The sequence below is a fragment of the Epinephelus fuscoguttatus genome, linkage group LG16 (genome assembly GCF_011397635.1).
Source record: "Epinephelus fuscoguttatus linkage group LG16, E.fuscoguttatus.final_Chr_v1".
NCBI classification, from domain to species: domain Eukaryota; kingdom Metazoa; phylum Chordata; class Actinopteri; order Perciformes; family Serranidae; genus Epinephelus; species Epinephelus fuscoguttatus.
The window spans coordinates 35,598,156-35,611,991 of NC_064767.1; the positions used below are offsets into that span (position 1 = coordinate 35,598,156).

General features: G+C 39.5%; 1 protein-coding gene across 2 annotated transcripts in view; it reads left to right on the top strand.

Annotated features, from left to right (window-relative positions):
- The window catches only part of slc24a3 (solute carrier family 24 member 3), a 148,610-nt gene that overhangs the window by 113,729 nt on the left and 21,045 nt on the right, over positions 1–13,836 (top strand). For both annotated transcript variants that reach the window (XM_049600622.1, XM_049600621.1), the window contains exons 3-11: positions 1,987–2,063; positions 7,209–7,283; positions 7,432–7,516; positions 9,794–9,897; positions 10,576–10,650; positions 10,863–10,888; positions 11,009–11,062; positions 11,304–11,431; positions 13,557–13,717. In XM_049600622.1, coding sequence (XP_049456579.1) covers positions 1,987–2,063; positions 7,209–7,283; positions 7,432–7,516; positions 9,794–9,897; positions 10,576–10,650; positions 10,863–10,888; positions 11,009–11,062; positions 11,304–11,431; positions 13,557–13,717 — 785 coding nt within the window. The remainder of the gene's footprint in view (positions 1–1,986; positions 2,064–7,208; positions 7,284–7,431; positions 7,517–9,793; positions 9,898–10,575; positions 10,651–10,862; positions 10,889–11,008; positions 11,063–11,303; positions 11,432–13,556; positions 13,718–13,836) is intronic.

The following is a 13,836-nucleotide window of genomic DNA, read 5'->3' on the forward strand; positions in this document are numbered from 1 at the left end:
TGAGTTGACGACGTGAATCCATGAACACAGCTTATATTTCAATGTGACAACTTTGACCATTCCATTTGTTTTTATTGTCTCTCTTGGGTGACATACACTTTTACGAACGAGCCCATCTTCAAGCGTTAAAAATATATATTAATTTTGACCATAATGTGTGAACTGTATATATTTTAATCCTCATTTGGAGAAAAAAAAAGGCGTTGTTCCTGTGGACTACGGCAACACTAAACCCCTGAGCTTGCCTGGGAAGGACTACATGCCCAAAGCTGCTATTTTTAAATATCCAGTGCAGAGACACTCTCACTCCAGCCTGTTGTATTTTGTTCTGGAAATGTCGGCATGCAGCCTTGTTCTGTGGACGATAAACAAGGTGCAGACTTCCATCTGCGTCACTGGTGATGAGGGAATACTGGAGTGATGGATGGAGCAGTGAGTGACAACAACCCCAGCTACATTTAAGAGTACTGCTTGCAGTGGAAAAGCTGAACAGACCTAGGGTCTAGTACCATGTCTGAAGGGTTACTTTTGGCTCCAGGTAAAAACATACAGGCATTCCCTTTTAAGTGGCACATGCAGGTGCTTTATGAGAGCTCCCATTTACCAGCTTTTGCCTGTTTAGAAATGTTTTGATTGGTATGGCCAGATTTTAGAAGTGGTCCACACCTGTTGTAGTGGACCAGTGTACAGATAGTTTACTTTTGCTTTTTTACAGGGGGAAACATTTGTTTGACTTGAGATTTTAAGTTCAAATATGGTACTGAAACCAACTAAAAAATATCTGTTAAATATTAAAGTAAAACTAATACCTGAGGTTCGACAGCAAGAATTTTGTCTAGATTTTATGGGTATTTCAGCACAACCACTGCTGCTGACTCCTAAATGTGTTGTGGTTTTGTCTGCTGATTTCAGACAGCAGAATTTGAAGCTCTGCAGACTGAGTGATTGACACCACAAACAGAGGAGAACATAGCATATGTAGCGATTGAATATGCTAATGTTGACGTAATTTTAGCATCCCAGACTTGAACTAACAATGAGACAAATAATTAAAAAAGTATTTATACATATGATGATTCTAACCGTCTGTTACTTGACATATTGTGGCACATTCTTAGCCCAGTTGCCAGAATAAAAAAAAAAAAAATGTTGAAAGTGATGTATTATATAAGCTGACGTGGTCATCTGGAGGTGGAGGAGATGGTGGATGGTGTGATCGCTGCACTTCCAGCGGCTTAGCCACCAAAACACAGGTGTTTTTATAGCCAATCATAGTGCCATGAAAACAATTGTTTTTTACTGAGATGTAGACTAGCTTCCCCAGCTGTGATTGTGCCACCAAAATCATGTTATTTAAGCCCAGACATGATCTTTTCCTTACCCTAGCCAAGTGGTTTTAGCACCCCAACCAAATGTAATGTTCCCATGGTTTGCAGAATGGTACAGTGCTAATACTTTTACTAGCGATCAGGGTGCTTTTTGTTTTGCATGTACGTACGTCAATATGACATACTAACTAATGACCAAAATAAGAAGCCACAGAAAATAAAAATTATTTTTAAAATGGATAATAGACAGAAGATGGAAGTATTGTGGTACATTAGCTTCTCATTTATCTGTCTTTTCTTTCCTGTGGGATTTTTATTGATAATTGGCATTCAGAGAGTTTGAAAAATTGCTAACACAGAAGCACTTCCTGAAAAAGATGAAACAGATAAAAACATGAAAAGACATTTGTCCTTGTGTTTATCCTTGGATTTTAATTATTGGATTTATTTATGTTCATTGTAGTGCCACTACTTTTTTACATGTTTTACTGGACATTATACAGATTTATTTTATGTTTATTTTTCTGTTTGTTTTGCTGATGAGACATTCCACATGAGTCCCTAAGGATATCTTCCTCCCTCACCTGCAGCTGACAGTTAATTTTTTGTATTTTGTATCCTTACAGTGTTTCAGCATATGTGTATTTTTTCTCTGCAGCAATCCATGAGTTCCCCAGAGATTACTTCACCAACCAGGAGCGTGTTGATGGAGCAGTGGGCCTGCACGTCCTCTGTGTGAGTGTTACCTGCAGCACTGTATACACACACTTAGAAAAGGGTGCCAGTGCTTAATAGAGCTGCTGCATTTCAAGTAGCTCCTGTTTTCTTCATTCGTGTTTAAATCAATTATAACATTAGTTGGACATTGGACATTAGAAAAGGCTGCTGTGAAGGAAATCACAAAGCTGCTATTACAAAGCAAAAGCTCTTGAATAAAACACAGTTCAAAAAGTGATTCAAAAGATGCCAAATTGTGAATTCTGATTAGTGATGATATTTCCTGCCAGGACTTCACTGGTGTTGAGACATGTCTTTCAGGCATTTGATGCAGCAAATCAGTGTGCAGGTTGCTTTTTTTTTTTTTTTTACCAAGAAATCTGTGTAGTAGATCCCGAAAAAACAGTTATATGCCTAAATATAGTTATCAAAAGGCATTAAAAAGAGGTTTTGATTTACAAAACTTAACCTTTTCAGCTAAATTTAGTCCAGATGTAACAGACAGGTAGAAATCTTTCTGTTCAGCGCTGTTATCAGTTCCTCCAACAACATACCAAGACTTTGGGGAGAAAAATGAAAAGAAAAAGCCATAAACCTTTGCTACATGAAATAAATGTACTTCCTAAATCTACATTAGTATTGATAAATTAACATGTGCTATACTACTTTCTCATTGTTATATAATATGCCATATAACATTGATTATCATTTGCAGTCTGTCGTCTGCTTTTTTACACTATTTTATTTCTTTTTGTTTGTACTCATCTTACTTCTATTGTACATTTTTTTTGTTTTTGTTTTTTATTTTTTGCTATTAGGTTGCTTTGACTTTCTTTTTTCAACAAAAACATTTTCATTCACAGGAACACTTTATGTTTTTTTTTCTTTTTGTTATCACTGTTATGTTACCATTAATGAAACATAATAGTTCAAATTAAAACCTACCAGTAAAGAAATTATGTCCTTTGCACTGGGAGGCTTTTCATGTTGAACATCTGGAGGTGTTGAGTTTGTTGATGGTACCGTAACAGTGATTTAAAAAAACAACAACAAAAAAAAAAAAACGTCAAAGAAGAAGCATTTGTTATTGATTAGTGAGCGAGAACAGGATTTCTTTTAAAAAGAAGAATTTAAGAGCAGCAGTGGTGAGTACGACAAGTAAACAGCAACTGAAACCTGGAGCAAATCAGAAAACAATGTGACTGCTCACTAAAAGATGAAAAAAACATACAATTATGTATAAAACTGGACAAATTAGAAATAAGGGCCTGTGTCTAATACTGTACTTACTAATACTAACATACATGCACATGCCACACGCAGAGGAGCTACCCACTGAGCCGGCTGCCAGTGTGGTGTAATGCGGAAGTGTTTGGCAGATGTTGAGCAGAGGCTTATGTGTTATGTGAGGACACTCTGACTAACTGTCTAAAGATTCAGACACCAAAACTGCAGCTTTACATGCTGAAGTTACATCATTTCCTAAAATTACATTCATCTCTGGAAGCCTGCTCTGTTTGCCTATGAATGCTATATTCATGTCAACATAAGTTTCGTAACCAACAAGCATTTACTGAAGCAATTCTGAAGCAGTCTTCTGTCTCAAATATGTTAACTGTCAATGCGCAAATATCGTACAGGATGGCAGGGAACAAAGTCTGTATTAGAGATTGGTCTCTTACTGATATTTCCCTGGTGTGTTTTTACAGAAACAATATCCCCAGCCAGCATTTGTATGTGGGCCCATGTGGGTAGTAAATGGGCTGAAAAATGGGCCCTATATGGGATTGTACACGGGCTATCACCACAATGTGCGCCCAACTGCTGTGATGTAACTGTGATGACCACTCCACCCAGATGGGTGTTTACCCAAGTGGGCCCCAAATAAGATGCCTGTTTTGGGCCCATACCCACTTGGCACCCAGGTAGCCCCAGCATAGCCCATGTGGGGCCCACTTGGTTAATCCCACAGATGTAGGTGATTGGCCTGGGGCCAATATGGGACCCATGGACAATCCCATGTAGGGCCCATTTTTCAGCCCATTTACTACCCATATGGGCCCCACATACTCATGTGTCTAGGTTACTCTGTTAACCCATATGACAAGCTGTTAAAAGATTCTGTAGGAACTCTTCCTTGGGTTAGAAGAAATATGTAAAATGAATGAACTAATCTTTTGCAAATTTAGGCATGTTTGTCAGCTGACATGCCCAGTGCATGAGCTAGAATAACCAAATCACCACAAATGCATTGGGTTTTATATAGTCAAGTTGCTGCTGTAGTTGAGTCACTATTTGAATTTTGGGTTGAATTTAAAGTTTACGGATAGTTGCTTGTCCAGCACTGAAGTGTTGCTTCTAGTATAGCAAACATGTGGAGTCTTTGCCAGTTGTTGATGTAGCCAGTGTGTAGATGGATTTATTCAACAATCATTATTTAACAAGAATTAAAAACCACTCTGTCTGCTGTTGCTCCAAATATTCTTATAGCCCCAGGATACCTTAATCCTTTCACATGAAGTGTCTGTGAGAGTTAGCAGTATGAGGAGGCCTATGTGAGAGAGAAAGTCGTGCCTGAAAGAAATACATCCATTTAGAGCCGAGATGTCAATCACGTCAATCGCTGGGGAGCAATGCTTGATTTTCATTCGACTGTTTTCAACATGGCAACCAGGTCATAAACTTTGTCATTATAGAGACTATCTCGCTCTGATTGGTTGTTTTTGTGCACATGCAGTAGTTTCTTGCAAATGCCATTAGTAGCACTTGGAAGAGCCAGTGGATCAAATTTTGGGATTTTTTTTTTTTCATAGATGATGTATTGTGTAACACTATCAGGATATAGTGATGTTTAGCAAATAGGAAAAAAAGTTATTTCTTATGTTACCAAATACAGCTTTAATGGCCTTCAGACACACTGCATTTATTACCTTCAGACGGAGCCAGGCTAGCTTCAACTGTTTCCAGTTGTTATGCTAAGCTAAGTTAACTCACTGCTTGAGGTAGCTTCACAGACATTTGAGTAGTGTCAATCTTCTCATGTACCTCTAGGCATATTGCCCAAAGTATCAAACTTTTTCTTTAGATAGGATAACATGATCATATATCTCTGCCGTCTACTATCTAGGAATTGGAGTGTGGCCCAAAGACGTAGCCTCAACTAGCCTTAGTTAGTTAGCAGTCATAAAATAAGTTAGTGTTAGCTAAGTGATGTGAGACTTTTAGGCTCTGATATGACTCTATGTTGGCTTTAAGATAGACATGGTTCTGCTCCACCTCCTTTGTTAACACACACTTGTCTTTATTACTGTGGAAGTACTGATATGCCCACAAGCTTTTCTTATGCTAGCTAAATTTGCTACTGTATGTTATCTGAGGCCTTTTTCTATGAGTACTGCAACACACTTTATATGGGGGGCAGTGGAACCTCCATCGCACGTCTTCAACTGGTACAGAACGCAGCTGCACGTCTTTTAACTGGCACAAGAAAGCTTGAGCATATTTCACCGATTTTAGCTTCACTCCACTGGCTACCCATCCATTTTAGAATTTATTTTAAAAATCTTTTATTTGCTTTTAAATCTCTAAATGGTCTTGCCCCAGCGTAACTCTCTGAGCTTCTGCACCTCTACACACCTCAGGAGCAGCTGGTCAGCTGACCTGAGGGTTCCCAAAACTAGGCTGAAGCTCAGAGGGGACTGAGCGTTTTCGGTTGCAGCTCCAAAATTGTGGATTGAACTGCCGCTGCACATTAGACAGGCCTCTTCACTGTCTAAGTTTAAAACTCTTCTTAAAATGTACCTCTTTTCTTTGGCTTTTAACACCACGTAGGTTGTTGATTTTATGTAGTATTTTGTCTTTTTATTATGTTTTATTGTGTTTATTTTACTGTACAGCACTTTGGAAACCTTTGTGTTTATTTAAATTGTGCTTTATAAATAAAATGGATTGGATTGGATGAGTAAGGTGGATAAACTGCTGCCTCTGGGAGGCTAACTGTTTTTAAGGATCCTTGGCAAACGTAAACTGTTTAAAATGTACGGGTGTATTATAGTGCAGAGTCCTGCACGGGTCCAATTTTCAAGATCCGCCCCGACCCGACTTGGGGATGTACAAAAGCGCACCCGAACTGCAAACCCGCGCATCAGGCCAATTAGTGCCGCAACCCGGTCCGACCCGTTGAAACACGACCCGCAGCCCGACCCATAACCCAGATTTAAAGTAATCATTTTGGGTTATATTGGCTGAATATTGAACAGCATATCGCCACAGTTAAGGTGCCAGTAAGTAAACAACGACCTGAATGAAGCAGCTCTCACAATAAAAACCTGACTTCAGCTGCATCATCAACCCTCTGTGTTCTTCTCCATACGAGTGTAAAAGCACCCGTTTGTTACGTTTAATGCTTTTAAACTTTTAATATATGTAAAGGAACTTTACATGTGTAATAATTGACTTACTTTCTGTCCAGAGCGACATTCAGCAGTTACGAGCCGTCACATGTTTTTAGAATCCATCGAGGAGAGAAGTAATCCATCAGGGAAACACTTTAGAAACATTATAAAGTGATAGTTGTACATTTCATCCACTTATTTCTCAAATACCTAAATAATTATTTACTGTTTTGGAAGCGGCACTTGTTAGACAGTGGCAGCCATGTTGATTCTGTTGTCCAATCACAAATTGTTTTATTAGATGGTGAAACGCGTGTAAACAGCTGAACCAATGACCGTTGCAGAATAGCGGAGGCGATCCTCAGAGAGTAAATAATGACCAAGATAGTTATCTGTAGTTTACCGAACTAATGACTGATGTGTTTATCTAAAACCCGTGATCTGACCCGCATGTTAATTTTTCCGCCCAGATCCGAACTCCGGGAAAAAATTGTTTTTTAAAAACCACCCTCAAATCAGCTGTTTTTGCGGGTACCCGCGGGTACCCGACCCAGTGCAGGACTCTGTTATAGTGTCCACTGGGTGTATCAAGGCACTCATGGTTAGCTAACGTCAGGTGAATGATGGTAAAACCGAGCAGCAGGTGACTTTGACAAGTGTGTATTGTTCCTTACCAGTGTGTGTGTGTGTGTGTGTGTGTGTGTGTGTGTGTGTGTGTGTGTCTGTCTGTCTGTCTGTCTGTCTGTCTGTCTGTGTTTTGCCCCTCTAGGCGGTCTATATGTTCTATGCCCTGGCCATGGTGTGTGATGACTACTTTGTCCCCTCTCTAGAGAAGATATGTGAGGTAAGAAAACACTGCAAGTTATTACTGCACCTCACTGAGCTGACATCACTTCTAAAGATGAGTGTTCTTTCTTTCTTTCTTTCTTGTTTCTCTCTCTCTCTCTCTCTCTCTCTCTCTCTCTCTCTCTCTCTCTTTCTCTCCCTCTCAGCGTCTTCACCTGAGTGAAGATGTTGCAGGAGCAACCTTTATGGCAGCAGGCAGTTCAGCTCCTGAACTATTCACCTCTGTCATTGGTGAGAAACCAATACACACACACACACACACACACACACACACACACACACACACACACACACACACATTTGCATTCCCATATTCATACATCCTTTGAAGGAACAGCCTCAAAACAAGTTAAAAGTACATTTTCTGAGATAAGACTGCATTAATATCACATTATTTCATCATATTTAACTTAGGCTAAATGAAGACAATGAAACAATGCCTAGAGGAGAGTTGCTTAAAAATACTCCAGAGCAATTGGCTCATATCACAGTACAGTATATGGCAATAAGAATGAGTCAAAACTAAACCCTTTATATAAGAAGGCCCAACAGAAGGACCTATTTTAGATTTCTTTCCATCATACTATATAAAATCATAACAAGATTGTTTACTGTATCGTTATATATTAAGGCCCACAGTGACTCGTCAGTAGCAGCATAGTTTCAAGACTGCTGTTTATGTAATAGTTAACATCATTAAAGCTGTGTCAGTGTGTGTTTCATCCAGGGGTCAGCCATCATCAGGAGTGAATAAATTACATTTAAAGGTTAATGGAAAATCTATCAAAAGGCTTACTATCTCAGCTTTATTTTAGACCGCCGTCTAAAATTGGTAAAATGGGTTAAAAGGAGAGAAAGGGTCAGAGGATGATGTTACGCTGCAAATGTCTTGTGCGTTTCATGATTTTGTTACATTGAAGTTGCTGTACCACTTCATGATGAAGCTGCCCCCAGAACAGAAATGATTGTAACATGATTAAATTCACTTGCTTGATGTTCATGAACAAAGGACTGTATGTTGAACCACAGAACTCAGACTGAATTACCAGAGTCTTTTTATTGTAGGTGAAGCAATATTTGAAGAGTGATTAGGTTAGCAGCTTTCATGATACTTTTGTTACAATAATTTGTATTTTCTGTTTATTGTTGGTATTTTGTATATTTTCATATCCAGATAATTGTGTTTTTTTGCCATAGATTTTTTTTCCACACAATTCCATTCAAAGATAAGAGTGCAAATAGGCTTGTTTTAAGGCTTGTGACCCCTTAAATAAAAATGTCTAGTCATGGCCTCTCATCACAGGCATGAGAGTTCAACAGTCATTTGTCAGTGTTCTTATCAAGGATTTTCAAAGGATTTTATTCTTATTGTGCCTCTGCGCCAGTGTTAGCTGTCAAACCTCATGCTTTCACTTTGTCCGTACCCAGTCCCAGTCTTGTGAACACCATATCTTAAGAACACCCTGGGGGAATTTCATCAAATTTGGCGCAAATGACCACTTGGACTCAACAACAAACTGATCAGAATTTAGTGGTTGTAGGTCAAAGGTCAAGGTCAATGTGACCACATCTGTCTTAATTCTTGTGAACATGTTATTTCAAGAAGGCCTCGAGGGAAATTTTACAGATTTGGCACAAATGTTCACTTGAATTCAGTGATTAACTGATTAGATTTTGGTGGCAAAGGTCAAAGAGCAAGGGCACTTAAACCTCCTCTGTCTTAATTCTTGAGAATGCAATATCTCAAAAACAGCTTAAAGGATTTTTTAAAAAATTTGTCACAAACATTCACTTAAATTCAACAACGAACTGATTAGATTTTGGTGGTCAGAGGTCAAGGTCACTGTGACCTCACAAAACATGTTTTTGGCCATAATTCAAGAATTCATACAGTATCTTTGACAAAATTTCACACAATAAAATGATGAAGTGATTTTACATCCAAAAGGTCAAAAGCTGACCTCACTGTGACGTCATCATTTTCTGCAAGAACATCTTTCTGGCCGTTATTCAGTGTCATATTTTGGTAACAGAAAGGGAGACATTTGGTCAGATACTGAATTGGTGACACTAATCTTGGGTGTCCACCTTGAAACTGTGCTGATTGTATAGATCTTCTGTGCTGCACGGGGGAAGATGTGTGAAGCATTCATAGTTTTCACAAAGATGGATGTAAACTGTAAGTGCAACTCGACTGGTGCACTGAGGCATACAACACCAGGGGGGTAAATCTAGTTTAAATATAACTATAAATACTGTTAATATAACCAAGCTTTAATTTAAAATTATTGTTATTGTAATATGAACTCAATTATTATCCAGTTACCATTAGCATGGCTAACATAGCAATTGCAGAACCAAGGCATTGTGGATCAGCTGGCTCTTTGACTACAATCACAACACAGAATCACGTCAACATCACCAAAAACACAAAACCAGAAGATTAATCCACAAAATGTGAATAGCTTGTCACGTGTGGTTATTGGTGTTTGTGTATCTGCTGCACAGGAGTTTTCATCACCAAAGGTGATGTCGGGGTCGGCACCATTGTGGGCTCAGCCGTCTTCAACATCCTCTGCATTATCGGAGTGTGTGGGATATTTGCCGTACAGGTACACTGCGAAACACACATACACCTATCAATAATGTTTTTCTGTCATTTTTCCCTCCAATAGTCATGCAAGCCTGTAGCAGGCATTTTAAACACTGCACTATTAAGTCTGCATGAGCTGATCTGTTTGTGCCAAGCCTCTGGCACTGTTTGTTCTTAAAGAATTATATTTATATTACATTTTCTGCAGTATGCCTAAGCTGATACAGTTAACAAAAATGAGCACTTCACATTAAAAACCTTGGATGGAAACTATGCTTTCTTTCTCTCGTTATAACTTAATTTATTTTGCAGCAAAAGTGTGTGTCAGAAAAATGATACGTGTCCCATTCACTGCTGTAATCCCACGAGGAAAAGAGAAACACACTTGAAAGAATTGTTTTCCTATTTAGATTACATGTTATGTAAGACCAAAACACACACACTCTCACACACTCACACACACACACACACACACACACACACACACACACACACACACACACACACACACACACACACACACACACACACACACACACACACACACACACAGAGCTTGGTTCATCTTGTTAGTAGTGCACAGCATTGAGTACCTTGTGGGATGTGTTACTCAACAGAACAAAAAATGTAGTTCAGTGTCGGCAAGTTTTTGCATCGTCTCACTTCTTCTCCCTGTCTGTCTGTCTGTCTCTACCAGACAATCCGTCTCACCCGCTGGCCTCTGCTCAGAGACTCTGTGTACTACACCATTTCTATCTCTGCTCTAATAGTGGTAAGAAACAGATAAACACAGTCATATAAACATTACAAACAAAAGGATACACCCTGGAGTGTGTTGGGTGGAGAGATATAAATAGATTTTATCATATTGTTGATTGTCCACATGTAATTATGCCTTCATGTATTGTGTGATTTCAGCAGATTTTTGAATAACATATTCAAATCTGCAATTTTTACATCTCATTTTCCTCTCTCTTATTACAGTTCATATATGACGAAAAAGTGGTTTGGTGAGTCTGATTTTGTTGATTGTTTAAAATGAACCACAAGGATTAATGAGAAGATGACAGCATTAAATTACAGTTTACTAAATAACTTATGTGGTGAATTGACCTAACTGTGTTTTCCAGGTGGGAAGCTCTTACATTGATTCTGATGTATTTCGTCTACATTTTGATCATGAAGTAAGTATTAAAACTTTAAAAATTAGAGATAAATATTGAAACACAATAAAGCGGCGCTGGATTTTAGGTGGTGTGAAGTTGGTCAAGCAAGAGCCCAAGAGCAGCTCAAAAAAACCCAAAAAGCCGAATACAAATGAAAGTACTTTGTGATAGAAATTTCAAGTCATGGGGCAATATCCCATCCAGTTAATTGTACATAAATGTTAGATGTGATTGAGACTTAATGTGACCTTTGTTTCAGGATGAACTCCCATGTCGTTCGTTTTCTGGAGAGGCGTAAGAAGAACTCATCCAGTTTGAGGAATGGAGCGGCTAATAACGGCGAGCTAGATGATGGCTGTGATGCTACCTCTGTTCTACTGAAGAAAGGTACACTTTCTGTTTAACAAGGGTTCAACAGCTGGGCACAGTACTGGGTAGACGGATAAACTCTTGTTTACCAGGAAAAAGTTTCAATACAACTCTGTCTTAAATCAGAAAAGGTTTGCATGTTGTATATTTCTTTTTGTTTACCGCTTAAACAAAAGAAAGATGCTAATTACTGAGCTTCACACATACTGTTAAATGTATTTTTGAGCTTGTGACAGAGCATGGCTAGCTGTTTCCCTCTGCTTCTATTCTTTGGATATTGAAGGCCTCACTGCTCCATCTCCATTCTTGGCACTGAAGACAACAGTTGTGTTTACATGGACCCTAATATTCCACTAACAATCACAATAATAGCCCAGTCAGAATAAGAATGTTTCAAGTAATCACCTCAATCAGAGGAGACGCAGCCCGATCAGAGGGAATTTCCAATCAGGTTGAGAGGGGTGGTGTAAACATTTGAAAATCTGATAGGAAAATATTAGTGCCTGATGACAATGCTTAATCTGACAGTTTCTCTCTGGTTGGAATAAATAGATTCTTTTCATGCGTGTTTGCCCCACCTGGGGGTAACATTAGGTCACGCAGGTGGTGCATTCCAGGCCCTCAGGAAAGCAGCTCAGCCTTGCTTACAATGTTTTCCCAGTCCTCACTCACAGTATTTAAGCTAAAAAAAATCCCCATAGCATTTTCTCCATAGACCACCATTGTAAAAGACACATCTATAAAACTGTTGACAGGACATGTCAAACTGCAAACGATGTCAATTATGAATTATGAATCCTTCTTTCATGATTTTTTTGATCCATGGTGGTTTGCGGGAGCTCGCAGGTGGAGCCACTGCTGTGCATATTCAGTTCGAGAAATTCAAAAAATATTTAGCGCTCTGCTAGTACTACATTCTTAGTGCTCTGATTAATAAGTGTATTCTTTGTTGTTACAGGCTGAACTGTTGAGTTGACTACCAGTAGCAGTAATCAAAGTGTTGAACTTTTCTTTAAGCGTCATTTCTTGACTGCCGAGTTGTATGATCAGATGTAAGGCACTGTAGCCGCCTGTGTGGAACCATTTCTATGGTTACAAACATTGTGAGAATGTATTCAGGCAACTTAGTTATGTGGGATCTGAGTGTCTGCTACTGAACTACACTTACCGGCCACTTTATTAGGTACACCTTGCTAGTACCGGGTTGGACCCCCTTTTGCCTTCAGAACTGCCTTATTTCTTAATGGTATACATTCAAAAAGGTGCTGGAAACATTCCTCATAGATTATGGTGCACATTGACATGATAGCATCATGTAGTTGCTGCAGATTTGTCAGCTGCACATCCATGATGCGAATCTTCCATTCCAAATTTACGCCAAATTCTGACACTACCATCTGAATGTCGCAGCAGAAATCAAGACTTATCAGATCTGGCAATGTTTTTCCAATCTTCTATTATCCAGTTTTGGTGACGCCCTGTGAAATGTAGCCTCAGTCTCCTGTTCATAGCTTACAGGAGTGGCACCTGGTGTGGTCTTCTGCTGCTGTAGCCCATCTGCTTCAAAATTCAACACGTTTTTCATTCAGAGCTGGTCTTCTGCGTACCTTGGTTGTAACGAGTGGTTATTTGAGTAACTGTTGCCCCTCTATCATCTTGAACCAGTCTGGCCATTCTCCTCTGACCTCAGGCATCAACAAGGCATTGTCACCCAGAGAACTGCTGCTCACTGGATATTTTCTCTTTTTCAGACCATCCTCTGTAAACCCTAGAGATGGTTTTTCATGAAAATCCCAGTTTCTGAAATACTCAGACCAGCCCGTCTGGCACCAACAACCATGCCACCTTCAAAGTCACTTTAATCACCTTTCTTCCCCATTCTGATGCTCGGTTTGATCTTCAGCAGGTCGTCTTGACCATGTCTACGTGCCTAAATGCATTGAGTTGCTGCCACATTTTGGCTGATTAGCTATTTGCATCAACAAGCAGTTGAGCAGGTGTACCTAATAAAGGGGCCGGTGAGTGTATATGTTCTATCACAGATATCTCATGGTTTAAAATACAGTAGATAGATATGTTCTCTTGTGGTCACAGGTGCATGTGTGTATTTCTGTGATTACATGCGTGTGTGTGTTTCCTACAGCAAACCACCACAGGAAGACATCGGTGTTGATGGTGGACGAGCTTCTGTCGGCGTACCCCCACCAGCTGTCCTTCTCCGAGGCCGGCATGAGGATCATGATCACCAGCCACTTCTCCCCGCGAACCCGCCTCACCATGGCTTCACGAATGCTCATCACTGAGGTCAGGATACACACAGGCCAGGCGCACTACAGCTATGCTTTTGATTGAAAAAAAGAGAGGAAAAAAATTTGCTGCCATTTCCAATTTAAAGCAGACTGCAGTGTGTTTTCCTCAGAGGG